Here is a 22,422-nt window from a genome sequence, read left to right on the forward strand (position 1 = left end):
CTTAGCAGAAAAGAATACAGCTCGATTTTAATATTTAAAGAATGATTTAGTAAATACTATTTTGATCTCTTAATTTCTTAGTTTTTTTAAATATTAAAAATTTATGTTCAAATATATGGATCCAGATTAATCAATTTTTTATGCACAAATAAATCATTATATTATTCATGAACTTCAAAAAGAATATATTTCTTATATTATATCTATTAAGAATAAATTCAACAACTATCCTTACAGTTAGAAAATCTTTTTGTTTCATAAGAATTCTTAATTTGTCAAATAAAGAAAGTCTAATTTAGGAAGAGATGAAAATATCTTTTTTTATAAATAAAATGATAATAATAAAGATAAAGCGAAGAATAATAATATTAATAACAAGTTAAAGTCTTCTTCGAACAATAATATAAATTGAAAGATAATCAAGTATTATAGGTATGACAAGTTAGACCATATAAACAATTTATTGTATTATGATTAAAAAATATAAATAAAAAAAAGATTGTTCCACTAATGAAGATCGGGCCAAATATTTTATGACTAAAACTAGTGTAGTGGAATCTATAATATCCATTAATTTCGAATATGATTAGATAATTGATTTATGATGCGATCATCATCTCACTAGTGATGATATCGAATTCAATAATCTTCGTCAATATGAAAGTATAATGTAACTATCATGGTAGATAATATTATTCTTCAAGTGAAGAAGGAAGACATTGTCACAATCTCGGATAAAGATAATGGTCCTATTACATTAAAATTCTTTCTCTATTATAAATGCAATTGATATTGAAAATTATATTCTTTTTATTATAATGAAGACTGTTCGCAACATAAAAGAATTAAATTTAGATGTAATACATACTAGTAAAGGAGCCAAAGATTTATATATTTTATCAACATCAAACTCTTATGTTGTTAGGATGTATTAAACTGGCATGCTACAATTTGTCATATAGTTTTTTTAATAAAAAATTATAATGCAAAAAAATTAGTTAATGATATTCTTAATCTTAGGATTTTTAGTAGTAATAAAGTTTGTAAATGTTGTTGATATAGCAAAGCACACAAGCAATTTTTTTAGAGTTTATTCATTGCAATCTAAGGCCCTATTCAAACTTCATCTTATCCGGGTTCTCATTATATGCTTATCTTTATTGATGAGTTTATAAGATTCATTTAGGTCTTCTTTGTAAAGGAAAATTTAATTTTTTTTAAAAAAATTAAGAGTTCAAGTTAACAATTAAAGGTGTTATTGAAAGAAAAAATAAAATACTAAAAGGCTATACACCAATAATAATAAGAAATTCACTTTTGATAGATTCTTCTCTTTTTGTAAAATGCATAACATCAAAAGAGAACTCATACATGCAAATATACTACAACAAAACGTGTGTAATAAAATGAAAGATTTGATATCTCATAAAGATTTATAAGTGTTAATTTCATGCAAAGAATTTAATAAAAATCTTATAAGTAGAATATATAGTACGTGTAACTTATGTTATTAATCAAACTTCACTTAGTCCAATAAGCTCATGTTTGATAAAAAAAAAAAAAAATTAAATAATTTAGAGTATTTGATTCTCTATGCTATATTAATATATCAGACTAAAAGATAAGTTTGATGCTAAGGCTAAGAAATGTATATTCATTCCCTATGATAAAGGGAAGAAATGTTAAAAATGCATAGATCCATATTTATATAGGTACGTGGTATCTCGAGATATTATATTTGATATAGTTTTTTTATTATCCTTTACAAGTAGTTTCTTTTAAAGATATTAATTATAATAGTGAAAGTGACGTATATTCAAAACATATTATTGAGTTTCTTTTGTCATTAATGCTCTTATGGATTTGAATTTTAGTTGTGTCTTTTCTCATATATATCTATTCTTATTGTTTTTTCATCACGAGAAAAGTGATAGAGAGAGTAATAATATTCATGAAAAAAAATTCCACTTTGAGAAGATAAAAAAGAATAATTATCAAACCAAAATGTTACAAAAACGAAGACAATAGAAGCATATATCATTGTTTTTTTTTTTTCTGAAACAATTGATCATCTTAAATCTACTTATTTTGATGAAGCCAAATATGTTAGGAGTGAGAGGATAACATAGATAAAGAATTAAATACTTCATAAAAATAAAACTTGGTATCTTGTGCTAAAGCCTATAAATGTAAATCTAATTATTTAGAAATGGATCTACAAGGTGAAACAAAAGTCAAATGAAAATATAGATCATAAGACTTGTTGGAAGTATATATTTTTTAATTTTAAAAAAGTTTATGAGGAAACTTTTAGCTATATGGTCAAGATGACATCTGTTAAGATGGTAATTGCTCTAGCAACTAATTTTAGATGAAAGCTTTAGCAACTTGATGTATATAATGCCTACATATATGGTGAAATTAAAAATAATATTTATATGGAACAATCACTAGAGTAAACTTTTATTTTGAAACCATATGAGTTAAGGCAAGCTTCAAAAATATGGTATGAAAAAAATGCTTAATACGTATATTTTTATAATTATTTTGCTTCTCATTCATATCATAGCTTATTTATTAAAAAATAATGAAGCCCATATGTTATTGTTCTTGTATACGTGAATGATATGATAATCACCGGAAATGATGAAATAGAAATTTTAAAGTTTCATAGTAATATTTTTCTCCGATTTAAAATAAAAGTCTTGTGGGAGCTTAATATTTTTCTTTGTCTAGAGTTGTCTTAGTCTAGAGTTGATGAATATACAAGAAAGTATATTTATCTCCCAAATAAGCTATAGAAAGAAAATTATTAAAAAGTTTGGGATTAACAAAAGTAAAACTATTTCTACTCCACACGATGCAAATATAAAAGCTAAGTTATAATGATGATAATTTTTTTTTTTTGACTCTCGATCTTTTTTTTTATTGGTAGTCTCATCCATGGTTCACCTTATTAGTCTATACTAGTGTTTCGATCGATCGTCGATATGATATGTACAGATATACTAACATATAATATGATGAGGTGTATTGATATACTAGTATATACTATCCATATCAATTCCTTATCGAATCGATGCATACCATCCATAGGAAACGGTTCGTCTTGATACGATGAACATTGGTCTCATCTATTTAATAATTATAAAATTAAATATTATATTTTTAATTAGTTTTGTAAGTCGTTTTATATGATCTCTAAGGAAGTACATCTTAATGCAGTAAAGATAATTTTAAAATATGTGAATTCAATTTTTGATTTAGGATTATTCTATAAGAAGGGCATTCATATTGAAATATTGAAATATATGGTTATGAATATGCTAATCTAGGAGATAATTTGGATAATCGTAGACCCACTTTTAGCTATGTCTTTTTATATAGTACTACTTGTATCTTATGGTATAGTAAAAAATAACAATCGATCTTTCTTTCTAATCGAAGTAGAATAAAGAACTTTCTTACTATTGTCCTATGTAGCGTCGCACCCGAGCAGCATTATCCTTGCCTTCGCGGGGTGGAGATGTACTCGAGCGGCACCATTCCACTCTTTGCAAGGCGGCATCGTACCCGAGCGACGTCGTCTCAACTTTTACGTGGTGGTGTCATACCCGAGCGATGCCGCCGTCACACTTGAGCGGCGTCGTACCCGAGCGGCACCATCCCAACTTTTGCGGGGCAACATTGTATTGATGTGATTCGCCACATCGACATCGACTTCGAAGCTTTTCATTGGCACCGATGTGGCTATGGAACTACCCGAGGGCATGCTACCAAATTATACCCTATCACAGTAAGTGTTTTTCTCCACACACAATCTCGAGAAGCGCCTCTCATTTCCATTATTTTCAAATCGTAAACCGCTTTTAATACTCGAAAGACTCTCGACCATCTATTTTTTTCTTTCTTTTTTTATATGAATCAATTTATAAGGTGAATTAGCTCAGTTATAATTTTTTACACTAGGATATAGTTTTTTTTAATAATATAAAAATACTATAATGTAGTAAAAAAATTACTATTTTACAGTGTTTTTATACTACATTACAATAATTTTCTATTACTGTTAAAAAATAAAAATATTGTGTTATAGTATTTTTATATTATGTTATAATAATTTTCTAGTATTATTGAAAACATCATAAAGTATTGTAAAAAATAATATAAACAAAATTTGTATAAAAATAGTTTTTATAAATATTATAATATTTTTTGACATTATTGAAAACATTATAACATAATATAAAAAAAACTATGACTGGAGTAGTTTTGTGTGTGTATGTGATTTTGTCACCTCTTTTAATCTTTTGGCTTGGTATGAGTATGGCATATATTTTTAATTTTTGAGTGGATATGAATAATGATATACCCCATTTTCTCACAAATTTTCTTAGGATTATATATAATAATAATAATAATAATAAAATAGCTTTCTATAATAATAATGATTTCTATAATAATAGCTTTTACATCTTGTTATACGTTATTTTTGTAAGATCACGGTGAAAAAGAATTAAGGAAAAAAAGCAAAAGAAAGTATGTAAAATAACTGATAATAATAATAATAAGATATTTATTTCTAGGTGGAACCGTTGTTTGTTGTGCTTGTCGGCGTCTTCCTTTGAGAGTTGAGAGCCCACGTCAGCTTTCTGTAATATCGCATTCCCGGCAACTTGCAACCTTTTGCCCCTTTTGCGCATAACCTAAATTTGGTCAGAATCCTCCTCCGCCTCCTGGTCTTCAATCGAATTGGTCCGAATCCCAACGTAGAAATCGATCGAAATATCTCACCTTTGTCGTCTTCATGCTTCCTCTCGATCCATCATGGATCTGGACACGCTATCCCCACCTGGCCCCTCCTCCTCCTCCTCTTTCTCCGCGGCTGCTGCCGGCCGCCTCTGCCCCTGCGCCTGCCCCTTCTGCTGCCGACCTTCCTCCCCCTCCTGGCGACGCTCCATGAAGCGCCGGCTCGACCCCGACGCGGCCGATCACGGCCCCGCCCGGGTGGAGGTCGAGGACGAGGTGGCTGCCCTCCGAGAGGCCGTGGCCAGCCAACAGGAGACAATCCAGGAGCTGTGCGCGGAGCTCGACGAAGAGCGAAACGCCGCCTGCTCGGCCGCGAGCGAGGCCATGTCGATGATCCTCCGTCTCCAGCGCGAGAAGGCCGAAGCGCAAATGGAGGCCCGGCAGTTCAAACGCTTTGCCGAGGAGAAGATGGACCACGACCAGCAGGAGCTGATCGCGCTCGAGGACCTCCTCTTCAAGCGCGAGGAGGCCGTCCAGTCTCTCACCTTCCAGATTCAGGCCTATAGGCACCGCCTTCTGGGCTACGGTATCGACCCTGGCGCAGTCGACGTTGCCCCCTCTGGTGGCTCTGTGAACGACGAGCCCGAGACCCCTCAGTCCAACGAGAGTCCCACCTTTGAATACACTCCTTTGAAGTGCACCTTAACCAATGGTGTCGAACGCGAAGAGGATTATCTCGATGAGGCTGCTGATCTTGAAAAATATGCGTTCGGTGAAACGCCACATGGCAGAGAGGACCTCGAGAATTTGGAGCAGCGGATTTGTCAGCTTGAGGCATTGCCGGACACCAGCAGCATGCTGGAGAAGGGCATCATCCAGGAGCCACCGGGATCATCGAGCCATTTCAGGCGATCATCCACCCATAGCTGTGACTCAGTTATGGGCATGACTTCACAAGAACCAATGAAAGAGGGAGAATTCCCTGCTTCGATGGACAGGCCATTGGACGATAGTGATGACACTGATGACATGAGCGATAGGGTGTACACAATTGATTCAGTTCATGGGGTTCCAATGGTCCATTCCTCCGAGGATGGCATGGAGAAGGGGAAGAGAGGGGAAATAGATGGAGGGGCAGAAGGTGGGAGTCCAGATATAACGAATCTGTACACCAGGTTGCAGGCGCTTGAGGCAGACAGAGAGTCGATGAGGCAGGCTATAATGTCGATGCAAACTGAGAAGGCACAATTGTTGTTGCTCAGACATATAGCACAGCAGCTGCATAAGGAAGTCTCTCCTGAGAGGAGAATCACCAAAAAGAAATCTTCAATTACAAATTTCTCTATTGTTTCCATGCTTAAGGTACTCTTCTTTTAAATTGTTCAATCAAATTAATCTTAGTTGTTGGGGATTTGTAACATATTACTCAGGCATCTGCTATCACATTGGAAGATTAGTTGTTACATCTTCTTGAATATCTAGTCCAACATTTGAAATTTATGGTGATAATGATAACTTAAAGCATTAGAATTGTCGTCATCGGGCCTGATAGGATAATCGTTTCATTAAATTTATTGAGTCTTAATTACTAACTCAAGATGCTTAAGTCCAAGGTAACAGTGTCTATCATGCTCTTATAATTTGATTTAATTTTTCTCCCACTTAAAATGTGAGATCAAATTATGCATGTTACAAAAATAATGTAGCAAAGACAATGAAATCTAAACAATTTTATTAGATGCAAATATGTTATATCATGGATAATATGAAAAAAAAACCACACATTATCTTTAAATTTTATTTGTAAAAGAAAAAAAATTGTAACTTCCTCATAGTCAAAAAAAAAAAAAAATTGATGTAGATTAATATGTCAATTTTTTATGTTACTGACAAATTTGTTCTGTAATTCTTTAATACTTAGCTTGTTTGTATATGGTGTCAAATGGCATTGACCAACAATTTGTCAACAAGCTCCAAGATAGTGGTGAAGCTTGAGTTCTATCATGTAATAATTTCTTTGATGTTTATGCCTGGTCCAATCTGTTCTTCTGTACTTATACTAATTTACTTGGTAATAAATCAACACTTTTTCTGTGAAAGAGATGGTGATTTTCTTATCCTTTTCAGATGGCTGATCAATTGTTTAGGAGAGTTCATACTTCAATTTGAATTGTGCATCCAACTCATCAAGGACCATGGCCTAATTCTTGAATTGGTTAGACAACACGAGAACAAGGACTACCATACATCAAGTAGAAAAAATGATGATGCATCACATGTTTTTCTTTTTGTGGAGATGCCATTGATCTTCATTGTTTGTAGTGTATTAATCAACAATGTTATGTTGGTGACCTATTCCTTCAAATTTGTAGAATTTGATTTCAGTGTCAAATTTTGAGTCAATGTTGGAGAAAATTGTCTTTTCAAATGAAAGAGATTTATATTGGAACTTGGAAAAAAAAGGTTTAAAGTTTAATGGATAGGTCAGAAGAAGATTTCTTTAGACGTTTTGTGAGTGGTTCTCAGATGAGCTTCAATTTTAGTGCTTAATAGTCGACTCAGTACTTGATTAATTTTATAATAGCTCCTTTGGCTTTCATGGGATAACATTTAATGATGATGAAATTACATAGATCAAAAGCAAGAGAAGAAACAAAATTGTTTCGGCATCATTTTTTTTACTTATTTCACTTCCATTTTTCTTGTCTTGTTTAGGTTTTGAAAACAAAAAACATGCGTCATATTATTAGTGAGTTAAGGTCCAAAATAAAAGTTGTTGGCCTTGATGAAAATAGAGAAAAAGAAGGCACATCTAAATCAATAGTTTTAGCTTCAATGGTTAGAGACAATGGATTGCCTAGTTCAGTTTATGATGCCAGAGTAGTATAATTCAGGCATTGGCTTAATTTACTAGAGGACTTTAAACAGTGATATCTGATCAATCAACTTAATTGGATGAGCATGTATTCTGGGGAAATCTGACCTGTGTTTTTGGTGTGATCAGATTCTAAAAAAAGCCTAAGTTGCAATTGTAGTACTCTGACCTTTGACGAAGCTGCCACCCTTGACAAAGGCTTAGCTGTTGATTACATTCAATAAATGCATTGACCCAACCCCATAAGTTATATCTGGTGATAACCTCAGCAGTGGTGAAGGGTAGTAACAAGAGGTTCATTCTGTTTACATTATCAGCAGAGTCTATGGGGCTTCAGTTCTTTTAGTTAGAATTTATTTTCATAGTCCGAGCCAAAAAAATGTATATATTTGTGCATATAAGAATAGATTAAAAAAATAAATGAGAAACCCTATTGTGCATCCTTCTTCAACACATGGTGCGATTTTGAACTGTATATTTGCGTGTCAGGGTAAATCGGTATTGTCTTTATCTCACCCATGTATAAGTAAGTAGTTTTTCATGTAGCAAGTTTCTTTGATTAATTTTCTTAATAAATGGTTTTTTGTGGATAAATAATAACTCTCCTAAGATGTATGGCATGCTAAGGTACATGTACTGTGCATCATAATGAATTTCAAATACATTTTAAATTTTAAACCAAAGGAATATATTTATTCCAGCGAAAATAGTTGCTTGAGTTTCTCTGAATTGACTAGATTTGATGTCTTTTTAGCTAGTTTTACAAGTTGAACTATCTCAAATGAGTGTTGATATGGGGATGTTTACCAATTCTAGTACATTATGAACTCAGTGAGGAACTTTTTCTGGCTTACTTTAATTCCACCAGGACTTAGATTACATAACTTTCATCAGTTGGCTTCTCTTTTAGAAAAACTAGTAAGGTACTAAAGTTCCACTGAGATTGAGACTGAAATTGGCGAATGCTAGAAACTCTTCGTTTTAATTCAAACAGACAAACAAAGATCCAGTTAGTTTCAATCAAAGAGTCTAAAGGGACAAGGTCCTAGGTGTGCTTGATTGTCTGATGGTATCTCATTTAGAAAATTTCTGCCGGTAGAAGTACTCAAAATTATGAAAACTATTGTTGTTTTGGCAGTGTAATTGAAAATCCTGTCTCTAAATTTTAATTCCATTTTTTCTGTTAGAAAACACAAAACAAACACTACACTACCAAATGGGAGGATACATGTTCAGTGATACAAAAGGACCCTACCCTTGGGATATATATTCCAGTGATTCTTTAGCTTAGCGAGTTGGATGCTAGAAGTTCATGATCCATGACAACTCCATGTGGTCATAACTTTAGGTCATTGAAGATGTGCAAATGAAAGGCTAGAACTTTCAACTTAATGTTTTGTGTACTTCATTTCTTTACTAATTGTTCTTTTTTTCTTGACGCAATCTCTATTGTTGGCTTGCTCAACCTTTCAAATATCATTGTCATGATCTGGTGAAGTTCTAATATTTTGCCGATCTCTATTGGATTCTTCAAATCTTGAAGACCCACTGTTCGTGGAAGACATAAAACTGTAATTTGTGAAAGTTATTTTTGCACGCATCTTGATATATACTGCATATTTGCTTGAAAGCTCCATTGTTATAGTTCAAGAGTCATAATTCCTTGTTCTATAGTATCGTTGCCTTGAAGTTAAAAGGTTCTTGTTGTCTTGCCTTTTTCAGTGGATAATGTCATTTATTGTCTGGAGAAAGAAAGCGTCACGAATTAAGTATGTGTATGTTCTGTTTTTTTTTTTCTATTTTATTTTACATTTTTGTTTATCATCTTATGAGGATGCTATAATATTAAATGTTTGTTAGGTACACATTTGGGTCATCAAATAACGTCGGGTTGCTGCTGCTTCTGGACAATTCACCTCGAATTAGTAACTGGAGTTGTATCACTAGAACACAAGGATGATCCCAGCTATGTTGTTCCACTAGTTTCTGATGAAAGCAGATAAGATCGATGTTAGCGTGTTGTTGGTTGATCATACTTTTGTGTTTGGAAGTGCTTTTTTGTTGTGGGGATCACATTTGGTCCCTCCTCCGATTTGCTTGGTTTTCATATTGCCTTATGTAATTGCTTTCCAAGCTTGAGGGTGTCCATGTGGTTTACAAGTAAACCATGGTCTTGTATAGTTAGATGTGCTATTGATTCTTGAGATTGATCTTGTAAAAAGTTACTTGGTTTGTATCCAAGGCGAAATTGGAACAGGTGTTCCAGTTACACTTTGAGTGTGATTTCTCTACCTTCACCTCATTTATGTATGTGGAATGTTGTACCTTGTTGGTGGTTCACCATTTGATTGTGAATAAGATAAGAAAATGCCTCGGGTTGGAGTAGCTGTGGATTTTTATTCACCATCTTGTGCTTGTAGTTGCAGCTTGTCTCAATTTCTGGATTTGGTTGCTGTTGTTTGTTCCCTAACGAGGATTATTCTTTCTTTTTCTCTCTCTCTCTCTTCACGATTACAAAATACTGCTGCTTGTTATTGTTTCTATTTTGTGCTAGGTTGTTTTATGTGGAGATTTTGTGACATGTTGGATTCAAAGAATGGTGTTCATGTTAATTTCAACGTCTCAGCTGTTTAGGATAAGCCATATGAATCTTTTCTTGTTATTAATCCAAAGTAATATTCTTATTTAAATTAAGAATATTTAAATCTTTATCTATAATGTTTTTCTTAGCATTTTTGAACTGCAAATCGTCTGTGAAATAGCGATTTTTTGTAAGGGTGAAATTGATTCTCATAACATCATGAGGCGGTTTGCAGTGGAACAACACATGTTGTTATGGTTTTATGTCTTCATATTTGAAATGACTATTTTATTCAATCACTAATAAATTTTCATCTATTTGATTATAAGTAAGCTTGGCAATTTTCATCAATATGATTCATGATAATTTTCTTGATTTATGACTTAATACCATATAACTTAACTCTATTTAACGTATCTTCGTTTACAAATAAGGATGAATTCCTCATTTGTGTTGATTACAAGCAAAATAGGTTTGGTGAGACTCCCCATCACTAAGCATTGGTTAATGTAGTTTTGGAATGATAAGGCTCCCCATCACCACTTTCTTATCCTTTTAACTTTTTTTGGTAAATCCATTCGTTTTCTAGTTTTTCTTGTTCATTTAGATTAACAAAAAAAAAAAAACTTATTTGAAGGCATATGTAATGTTTACACCTTTCATAAAATATGAAATCTGGATATCCAATCTTAGATATAAAATTAGACGTTGATTTATGGATCATGATTACTGAAAATATGTTATCTTGCAATTTAGATTGTAGAAGGCAAATTTCTACGGATCAAGAGATAAATATAAAAATAATATTTCAGTTAATTATTGGCTCTAGAGAATAAACATGACCAATAGCAAGTTACAATTTAGGACAGTTATAGTGACAACAAGAGACTTCCATCCAACAAGAGAAACCATGCTTTAAGAGTTCTTACAATTGGAAATCTCCAACAAATTGGATATATTCAAATACGTCGTTTGAATTTGATCATACATTGCAATTCTTGGGGCACCAATGCTCTCAAAAAATCGGTATGGAATTCAAAACTATTACAATAACTGTATGAATGATAGTTACAAAAAAAAGAATATGAACCTCACCGACTACCTCATTATCCAATCTTCAAAGCCTCCCTAAAACCAATACCGAAACTTGCATGCACTCCTTTCTTGCCAAAACCAGTGTTCCCTTTTTGCATCATAGCTACAAATTCATTGTAATCTATGCGTCCATCCTGCCAAAAGGAGAAAAAGATTCAAGAAACAAGAAAATTGCTTCTCTTATTGTAATTTCGGAACTAAATTAGAAACATATGTCGGAAAAATAAAACTTACATTATCTTGATCCACGTCTCTGATCATATCCTCCAGGCGCACATCTTCTATGCCAAACTCCTGACAAGCCTGCTGCAGTTCGTCTTGAGTTATGTAACCACTCCCATCTTTGTCGAAGTATGAGAAAGCCGCAAATAGATGATCCTCTCTCTCTATCTTGTTTAGATGCAAAGTGGCAGCAATAAACTCGCCATAATCAATGGTTCCGCTGTTATCAACATCTGCCTAAAATTTTCCATTTCCAACCAAGTAGAGGAATAAGCAAACATGGCAAGCAATACAATGCTCACACTGAATGAAATCTTTCACCAAATAATTTGCATGATAGAGTAATGATTTTCTTTAGAAAAGAAAGTAACCATTTACAGGGAAAATCAACCTTTTAAAATTTGATTTTCCTCCACAATAAAAGGAGATCATTGTGAATGATATAAGGTTTCTGAACTACTACAGTGTCCCATATAAGCTAATTAACAATGCAAATTATTTGGGCGTTGTGACAGTTGCGATTTCAAAGAATATCATAGATATCATATCATAAACTCTTAGTGGGGGGCTAAAATTTTGCATTTATCACCTGTGCTTAAATATTTTCTACAATTTGTAGGGTTCAATGGACATTCTGTAATAAACATTATTAGTATATATCATATTGGATGAATTGAACACCATTTAGCACTATTAAAGCACAGCCTTGTATAGTTCAAAGATTAAATTACGGTAAGAATATGATAGTAAGTTTCAGTTAATAGATACACATTATCTAAGCTCTCAGAATTAAGATACCTACCGCCTGCATAAGAGCATAAATTTCTGACTCCTTGAGATTAGCACCAAACTTTTCCAATCCAGCCTTCAATTCTTCATAGGTTATCTGTCCACTGTTGTCTGTATCTATCATCTTAAACATCTCCTTAAGGCCAGCAATTTCATCTTCAGAAAGATGTTCAGCAATAACCTATATAAGGGAGTATTTAAATCAAACAAATAATACAAAAACATATATTTTTACATTTAAATCAGCATTCAGCATAGTGGCAAACAAAAAACAAATGATTGTAGTTCCGGATAAAGAGTGCATTTGCACAGAAAGCTACAGGAGAACATAGGAATAAACTATCAAACAAGTAGCACCCAAAACAAAACAGGAAAGAAAAAACATGAGAAATTCGACTATATCACTGAATAATATAGCTATTAGATATATAAAGATAAAAAGACAAGGATGAAGCTTCTACAATGAGGGTCCCTTCTTAACATAAGCCAGATAGCTAAACCACCAGAACATATAAGCCTGCATCGGTTATGGGTGGTCATTCTCACCGCTTAAAGAAGAAAAGATTGCAGCCTGAAGATGAAAAATATGGCTCAACAAATTGTATAAAGGACACGATTATTGACCAAACTTGTGGTTAACCCAAAACTACTAGCCTTGGGAAATTATACGTACGAATCATCTGAAACAGAAAAATAACAAGTAAAAAACAAAATTGCAACAGTCAACATTCTTTGCCATTGTGATTAAAAGACATGCATGACAACATCTGCATTTAACTAATGATCACAGCCAGCATTATATAAACAGTTTGCAACTTCCAAAGTTGACTAAAAATTTGTTCTGTAGATTTGTTCATCAATCATTCATTACTTTTGAAGATTATGATTTATAGCTTACTCTGATAGCCATCTTTTTGAGTTTGTTCATTGCAGAAAATTGTTTCAATCGAGAGAGAACAGCAGAATCCAGAGGCTTATCAGGAGCCACTCCATCAATCTGAACCCAAGGATGACCTGAGAGGAAGAAAAAAAAATTAGTAATTTAAATCACCATAGAACTAAACTGTCAAAATTTTCTATCAATCATAAGATTTTCACAATAGGCAAACTAGCTGACAAGCCCATTCAAGCTTTCCAACTTCTGTATAGAACTGGATGATGATGCTAATTTGAGAGCCAAACTCACAAAGATTAAACAGGTAATCAGGTGGCATTGCTTAATCAGAGTCAGCCTAGGTTAACTGAAGTCACACCTATCAAAACTTGAGTCAAGTGTCTCTTTATCCACTGTTATCGCCAAGGTATTTTCGTGCAATAAGTGAGAGACCATTCTAAAAACAAATCATGAATTTTCATTCTCAGAATTGTTTCAGATATTTCTGGTGAATACCATCTAATTGAAGCATAAGAACTTACATAGAACTTCATGGGCAGTCATCCGCCTCCTGGGGTCCCTAACAAGCATTCTTCTTACAAGATCTTTGGCACTTTCGGATATGCTAGGCCATGGATCTGACTGAAAGTCAAGTGTGCCATGTAAAACCTCCTCAAATATGCCTTGCTCGGTTTCTGTGTGTGATGTAAATTACAGAACATATTAACTGAGGTCATAGATAAATAGATTTTACAGTAAAAGTTAGATATATCAGTATAAACATGCAAATAAACATGGTGATATATACCAATGAACTGTTATAAACTCTAAGCTAACATAAGTGAAGGATAAAATTATCACCAGCCCAAAATGGAGGGACACCACTCAGAAGAATATAAATGATTACCCCTGCACTCCAGACATCTGCCTCTGGACCATACCGTTTTTTCAGAACTTCTGGTGCAACGTAATAAGGGCTACCAACCACATCAGTGAATATTTCTCCTGAAAAAGAGAATCTGACAATTAACAGACCAGACAAAGGATAATTCAAGTCTTGCTTACAAAGGAAGCGAATGATAGATGTAGCTCATGAGATTAGAGGAGAATAAGAAAGAGATTTTTCCTATATGATTCTGTATCTAGCTTTCTACAAGGCATTCCACATTGAAGCACTTCATAGAATAGTTAAAGATATCTAAAGGCTCATACGTAATGATGGTAGGCACAATCTACCATTAGGCTAAAATGGAGTTGGACCACTTCTCTATTCTATTGAATTGTCATTATAGAAGTGTTTTCTAAGAAATGGACTAGTTCAGAAATGTGGCTGGAGATTGTATTCAGATGAAATACACCCTGGTACATCTGGAATCGGGACTTCATTTTTAATGTTAGAATCTAGATGCATGATTGTTGTTTCACAGTTTTGCTAGTGGTGTATCATGGTCTAAAAACTCTAAAGTAACATCTCAAAATATTAGTGTATCACAATCCACACAGATGCTGAAACCAAGTAATCTATGTCTCATTTCTCTGTAACTAACACAATCTTGCATCTGGACTATGTGATTGATGTCAGATTATAGACACGTGCAACTCTGATCCTTAACCGCAGAAACGAGGATTATACAAAGAACTCTATGATAAATGAGAGGAAAAAGAACAGAAGACAAGGACTATCTATCAAGTTCACTAATTGCTGTTGCTAAGTTATAAATAAGTTCATGCTGATACCACCTCTTCGACATGTGGTCAAGGGCAGAAGGCCTTTCCTGTCTCCATCTGCAATATAGCCAGGTCATAATTTATTTGATGAGTCTGGCCTGTGCCCAAGTCATAATTTACAGCATTCAACTTTATTCTCCAATTCAACTTCTCCGTTTCAAACAACACAGCTCATAAATCAGGTTCCTATTAAGTGCCATATCCAATATGGGGCTATAGATGTTGAAGTTAGAGAAATCTTGAGTTATAAAATTTGAAGTGACTTTCTCAAGGAAGAAAAATGGTTGCCAATTGCAAAAAAGTTAGTGGTACAAAATTGCGCATACTGTACTGGGAGGCAAAGAGAAGAAGATGTATATACTAATCTAAAGAATATTTAGACACTATTTTCTCAGCTAGATCCATGGTGTTGCACATCCAATATACTGAATGACAATGATGTTGAGTCAGGTTGTAACTTATAAGAGATCACAAAAAGACATGAGATAATTCAAAAGCAAGAATATACACCAAAATAGATGCACATGGAAGAAGAAGAGTACCAGGTTGGAAGAAAATTGACAATCCAAAATCGATAGTCTTAAGACGTGCATCCTCCATTTGGTTAACAAAAAGAAAATTCTCAGGCTTGAGGTCACGATGCATGACTCCCATTGAATGACAGGCTTCCACGACACCCACGATCACCTTTGCAAGCTCTGCTGCCTTTCTTTCAGTGTAATGCCCCTTCTGAATGATCCTATCAAATAACTCACCACCAGCACACAACTCCATGACCACATGAACAGCAACAGCATCTTCGTAGGCCTCCTTGATGGATATTACGTTTGGGTTACCAGACAAATGATGCATTATCTGGATCTCTCTCCTAACATCGTCCACATCCTCCTCAGTTGTCAACTTCCTCTTCAGAATGGATTTGCAAGCATATTCCTTGCCGGTTGCCTTCTCAATGCAGAGATACGTCGTCCCAAACTGTCCCTGCCCCAGCTTGCGACCTAAGCTGTAAACGTCCTTCAAATTCTCGGTTTTGCTCTTCAATACAAATTCAACCTGAAGTCCTGCAACGCTTGAGGCTCTCTTGACATGGTTGGGTTTCGTGGGTTGGTCTGTTGGAGGCCTTTCAGGTGCCGGCTTAGACTCTGCTTCGGGGACTTTGGCTGGCTTCGCCTCGTCATCTTGAATCTTAACCGGTTGGGGCGCGTCAGTATCTGGTTTAGGTGGCGTCGCTTCGGTTCCCTCGCCGGTGGCCTTGCCATTGGAGGTCGGAAGATCATCCTTGTTCGATCGGTTACGCCAAATGGTAGCGGACACTGATTGGAAGAACCCATTCTTCGAGAGGCTCGGCCCAACACATGTATTCCCCATCCGATTCAGCAATCAAAATTCCCAGCGACTCCTCTTCGGCATTTTCTCGAGAACCGCCAGGACGTACTCACGCAAAATGCAATGCTAAATTCCAGACTCCGGACCAATAAAATTTCCAGCTAGAGCTGCAATTCCAAGGGAAATACACATAACAGCCGGATCTCGCGGGCGAACACACGTGCAAAATTCGATTTTTACGTGACGCAATCGAAGAACAAGGAACGAGAACGAAGGGGGATCAAAGAAAGGCGACGCCCTTCGGCAAAAAGCAACGAGACAACGGAACCAGGCGACGAAAGGATGGGGAGAAACTCCAACAAAACCCTAGAAATCCCTCGGCCGGTGGAAATGGGCCTGTTCCTGCACAGAAACCTGCTAATCGCTACAGCACGATTTGGAGGCGATGCCTCGTTGGGCAGGGAGATGCGGAGGAACAGGTGCGCAACGATCAACGAAGCGGTCCGATAACCGGCAGTTCTCCGTCTCATTGATTGGTTCTTCTTGGAGTCCAGAACGAGGACGTCCAATTGAGGAAATTTCTTATTAATTATTATTCCATTTATTAATTCTTTTTTTTCTTTTTTATGAATTATGATATCTCTCTCATCCCCGACACCATCAGTTCCGTTTTCACCGTCCGATTACTTTCGTACTAAAATCACGACCGCAAGCCGAGAGACGACGAATCTCAACCGTTATACTCTTCGAACGCTAACCAAGAAGTTACCCTGGTGCTGATTGGACTTATCAGGAAGGCCTTCCGTTGCCTTGTCACGATTGGTTAGAGGGTGCGAGATCGGGTAGTTGGCGAAGGAGTTCCAACAGAATTTTCGTGGCCGTTTACAGTTGGCCCGTCCCATCTTCGTGTTTCATTGGCCTCCGACGGTGGGTCACGGAAGGGCCCCATAATCTTCAGTAATCCCCAGACAGGTAATTATTTTAGAGGCTAAATATATTCTCTGGTGATTTAATGGTGGCAGAAGGATCCACGTTTTAATATACGAGTGGGGTCGAATGCTGCACGCTGTTCTGGCAGACACTTAGATCACCCTTGAAATGTCGTGCGAAGTATGATCACCCAAGAAAGAGCAACCATCGGAAGACCCCAGTAACCAAGTGGGTCAAGTAAGAAGGTTCACCCGCTAGGTTAAGTCTTAGGGTAAGAATAAGATCTAAGATACGTAGAAAAATACGCCTATTCTGTACGCGTAAACTATACGACGGCGGCGACGTAGAAGCGGTTCCATTACGATACGTTTTCTTTCCTCACTCTCACTATCTCCTTCCCTACCTTTCTCTCTCTCTTTCCATCGCGATTATAGCATTCCCATGATGAATTATACATACATACAAATATCATATACGGTTATTTAAAGTTATTATTCTTCTATATACGCTTCTGGAGCCCTGAAGTCTCATTTTATGTCGATATGGCTCTGAATCCGATCCTTCTGTGCATATCAGTGCAACATTATAGATGTGGATTTCAAAGTTGATTGCTTGCTATCATTGTCTGACTTTGGTCAATCTGATACGGTGCGACCGTTGTGTTCCTGTTGAATTAGAATTGGGTTCCAAATAAGGATGATTTGGAGATGGAAGATCATATCATGTTACTACTACCTCACACAAAACGTAGGCAGGTGCGGGTGCAATTGTATATGTGCATTGCTACATTCAGATTCTCGATCTATTGCATGCAGTATGGTGTGATAAATAGAATGGAAAAGAGTTGGAGGTGCATATCATGTTACTACTACCTCACACAAAACGTAGGCAGGTGCGGGTGCAATTGTATATGTGCATTGCTACATTCAGATTCTCGATCTATTGCATGCAGTATGGTGTGATAAATAGAATGGAAAAGAGTTGGAGGTGTTCTGATGGATGAGATTCTAAATCGTTAGATGTGTTAACAACTAAACATTTACAAGAAAGGTAGCTTAATGCACAAGGCTTTTGACAATGCATGATTTGGAAGGGACAATGTATACGGTTTTGCTACGGCAAGTACTAGAGAAATCGTTTCAGTAACTTGAGCTGAAGAAGAAGGGGTTGGGGGAGGATGAGGAGGAAGAAGAAGGAAAGGAGGAGATGTATTGGTCTACTAACGACAGACGAGATAGCTCCCGAGGAGAAGAGACACAAACCCTGAATACAAGCATTTTATGTGAAAAAAAGAACTGGATCCGAACCACCCATGAAGGGGCAATTCATGTCTCGATTCATGCCTTGACCGATAAATATCAGTCCATCCCAACTAGTCCAGTCGGTTTCGAATTCCTTGATGGATACTGTCAATGCAAGTTCACCAAATTGTAGTGTCTAATGTCTTCGATGACATGACATACGTTCACCAAATTGTAGTATGAAGGGTGTATAACATATTTGAATGTGTAATATAGTTAATATATTTAACTTTGGTTATCTTCTTTAGATGTTATGAAGGAATATATTTTTTATTTTTTTTGCATAAATTTAATTTGATTATCATATAACAGGATCGAATTTTGCTAAATTTCTTATGTGTAATGGGATTACATCAAGATTCTGATCTTTGATCAGAATAATGAACGTAAGATGATTTAATGCACAACTGTTATTTGCCATCACCGATGTATTGGTTTGATGAAGCCGCAAAGACCCTAAAAGTTTACAAGTTGTAAGATATGAGAAGTAATCAGATGAGCTTGAATTGTGAGTATGAAACACTCTGTTGACATGAGGTGATGTTTCAGATATTGGAATTGATAGTGTAGGAGGATGGAAGACAACACAAGAGAAAACGAATATAGTTTTAGTTTCCTATTATGTGATTCTCATAATTGAAGACACTCAAATTTTTCTTGAAGAAAATTAAGAGATACTTGTTAAATCTAAGTAGTAAGCTGAATTAATTGAGGGTTCAGATTCTATTTTTTTGGATTCAATCGGTTGATTTGATCTTAGATCTTGTGAATATATATGTTTCAAACTTTGTTGCAGAGAGAATAATTGGAAGAGAAAGAAACTGAGAAAGAACAGCACGAGATGAAATGATCAGATCAGATCAGACAGCTCTCTTTCCCTTCGTCAAGTTCATTAAAATGAATAGAATCGGAGGAGCACGAAATGTGGCGCTGCACTCACGCCTTTGAACGTACATAGTCCAAGTATAGCAAACGTTTTTTACCGTGAAGTGACGTTTCAGATTTCGGTGCAGAAAGATAGGTAGAGAGAGAGAGAGATGACTGCTGGAAGAACAACGTGAGAGATGAAAGCATCATCGCAGCTTTCTCTCTCTCTCTCTCTCTCTCTCCTCAGCATTCGTCGAGCCTCATTTAAATCAATAGAATCAAAAGATAGAGCATGGAAGTGACGTTTCAGAGACCGAAAGGAGGGCTGCCAAAAACTTCTCAAGACCGAGAGAGAGAGAGAGAGAGAGAGAGAGAGAGAGAGCTACACCTACAACAGCATCCTTGAAGCTAGTAGCTTGTGGGCATTGAGTAATGGTGCATGTGACGAAGACACGGAGGGCAAGGTGGTAGGGCACAGGACTGCTCCACCATGAAACTTTTGAACCTTTTTATCGGGAAAAATGAAGCTGTTGGATCCATATGTTTGTGTACAGCATCTTTGTCATTTAAGTAATCGAGCAAGGTAAATAACATAAGTATATATGATGCTTTACTTCATTCATATCATGAAAAGGAATCGCAAATTGATGCCAACACGTTGTGAACAGCGACGTGAGATGAGAGAGAAACAAAAAATCCAAGTACCGTACTTTGGGCTGAGCCATGGCGTCGTGGTACTTTAAAGAAGAGAAAGAGAGAAGCAAAATAAAGTAACATGAGTTGGTGGCTAGCCAACTAGCCTTAAATGCACCCTGAGACAGACGTATGCATCACTCTCTCTCTCTCTCTCTCTCTCTCTCTCTCTCTCACTCTCGCATACACACACAGAGAGAGATGTATACATCCCTCACACATTTCTTAGACAGACGTATACATCCCTCTCTATCTCTTTCTCTCTCATGCATGCACACGTATACATCCAGAACAAACATGTGTGTCCTGAGACAGACGTATCCATTCCTCCCTCTTTCCCACACACACGCACACACTGAAGGCAAAAGTACTCTTTCTCGTACACAGAGACACACAGAGGCAGGTATACGTCCCTCACAAACATACATATGTATGTATCCTGAGATAGCCACCATATATATGATTCATATGATGAAACTGTTGTAATCATTAACAGAGTTTCTAAATATGGAAGTTTATATATATATATATATATATATCAGTTGAAATTCTAATTATCATCAACAAAAAATTATTATGATAATAAGAATATTAAATATATTTTAGATACTATACATATTTTATATTTTTTAACTCGAACTAATTATTGGTAACCGTTATGTAAACTGTAGAATGAATATTAATAGAAGATATGTATATATGAAGAATATTAATTTATAAATATAAATATAAATATGTATAATTTGCAAGGGCAAAAAACGTTATTATGAGACTTTGCAAGGATAGGTACGTCAAATCCTGATGCCACAATATCACTATTTATTCCTTGGAATCCACCGGCGTCGTCGTCGTCTACGGTTGGCTTTCAATATAGCAGGCCTGCAACCGCCTGCAACCGCTGCTGCTGCTGCTGATGGCGGTGGAAGTGATATCATCTTGCGTTGAATTCACGGAAGACCAAAAAGAAAGAGGGAGAGATTCGTGGGAGGGAGTGTTCTTGGCGTGTTCCCGGTTGCAGAGCCCTACACATTCTGAATCACTGTTGACTGTGACACTTCATCACCTCACCACATTCCCAGTCACTGTTGATATGACATTTCATCATCTCACCATTCCCGTTCTCTCTCACTCTCTCATGCATATATTAATGAACTTGTCATCATGTATCATGAGATTATTAGGATTACAGATGTGTCTGTTTACATGTATAAACCCTTTGCTGATATTGTTGAAGCCTTTATATCTCATCTAATTTATATTTGTTCTTGTAAGTCCTGAAACTTCCTTCTTGATGCTTGGTAGAACACTTTGCTGCATACTTTGTTTTACTTCTTTTTTATGAATATGCTTATATTTACAATCTTTGTTATAAAGAAATTGGAAATAAGAAAAACTTTTGAGATATATTTTGTAAAAGTCCATCTTACTTTTCTTTTTATGTAACATGTTTAGTGTTCTCCCAAACAAATTGACACTAACTTTATGTAACTTATTTATCTTTAGTGTCTATTATGTTTGGAGTTCTTGATATCTGATTGATAGAACTCATCAAATGATTAAATTCCTACCTGTTAAATATCCAATGCAGTCCTACAAATATGAGATGGATAACCAATTTATTTCTCTATACTGCTGCATTTGTAGATGAGAAATCTCCCCACATCACTGTGACAGTGAATATCTGAACCCATGTCAGCTTGTTATTTAAGAAGCAGTTCAGTCAATCCTGTGAGATTTCCCACAAAATTCAAAGCCAATTTCTTCTGTATACCACATTCCATCACAAGTCAGCCTATGAACATAGACAAAGGACGTATAGGTTATAGGAGCTATGCATATCTACTCAGAAGTATCAGCTAATGCTCTATTATTGGATTATGATTTTATCTACTCTCAGCACAGATTTCAGCTTTATGAACATAGGCTAAGAATGCATAGGGCCATCTTAGTTGTAGCTACAAACAAGCAAAGTAACCAATAATTAACTGACGTTAAATAGTAATACAAATAGATGTCATATATCTAGATAGATATCATAAAGTGAAGAAGAAATACGATTTCACAAGTGTCTTATGAATTAATATATATGCTGCATAAAACACCTTTTACCATGAAACTACATTTCCACTTACAAGGAGCAGAAAAAAAAACATTATCAAGTATCTACTTATTCTCCTAATTGAGCACATAATAAGTCTAAGTAATGCCAAAATATAAAAAAAGTAGCTAACTATTATAAAATATGAAAAAAATTATTGTTTAATCTTTAAGTATTTTGAGGTAATTAAGGTGCATGAAGATTCACTTCGGACATATCAGGATTAATTGAGTCTGCAATGCACCAGCTACTGTTTTAGTGGCTAAAGATATATTGGTGTGTATGAGGGTGAGA

The 22,422-nt window shown here is 35.5% G+C and overlaps 2 protein-coding genes across 3 annotated transcripts; one reads left to right on the forward strand and one right to left on the reverse strand.

The window, feature by feature from the left end:
- Nucleotides 1–4,520: 4,520 nt before the first annotated feature.
- LOC135664117 (myosin-binding protein 7-like) lies at nt 4,521–10,009 on the forward strand. 2 transcript variants are annotated; one of them, XM_065176934.1, is made up of 3 exons: nt 4,581–6,111; nt 9,347–9,393; nt 9,485–10,009. In XM_065176934.1, exons 1-3 carry the CDS (start codon nt 4,828–4,830, stop codon nt 9,582–9,584), a joined length of 1,431 nt encoding a protein of 476 aa, XP_065033006.1. In that variant the 5' UTR covers nt 4,581–4,827; the 3' UTR covers nt 9,585–10,009. The 2 variants fall into 2 exon arrangements, with proteins under 2 accessions (XP_065033008.1, XP_065033006.1); XM_065176936.1 differs by lacking the exons at nt 9,347–9,393; nt 9,485–10,009 and adding an exon at nt 8,812–9,310 and having other exon boundaries at nt 4,521–6,111.
- Nucleotides 10,010–11,099: 1,090 nt separating this feature from the next.
- Nucleotides 11,100–16,818, reverse strand: LOC135664141 (calcium-dependent protein kinase 10-like). The gene is made up of 7 exons (XM_065176940.1): nt 15,456–16,818; nt 14,047–14,190; nt 13,728–13,880; nt 13,210–13,325; nt 12,325–12,492; nt 11,535–11,759; nt 11,100–11,434 (listed from the first exon to the last, which is right to left on the reverse strand). Exons 1-7 carry the CDS (start codon nt 16,279–16,281, stop codon nt 11,312–11,314), a joined length of 1,755 nt encoding a protein of 584 aa, XP_065033012.1. The 5' UTR covers nt 16,282–16,818; the 3' UTR covers nt 11,100–11,311.
- Nucleotides 16,819–22,422: the final 5,604 nt, after the last annotated feature.

Source organism: Musa acuminata, chromosome BXJ1-4 (genome assembly GCF_036884655.1).
Source record: "Musa acuminata AAA Group cultivar baxijiao chromosome BXJ1-4, Cavendish_Baxijiao_AAA, whole genome shotgun sequence".
In the NCBI taxonomy this organism is placed as follows: domain Eukaryota; kingdom Viridiplantae; phylum Streptophyta; class Magnoliopsida; order Zingiberales; family Musaceae; genus Musa; species Musa acuminata.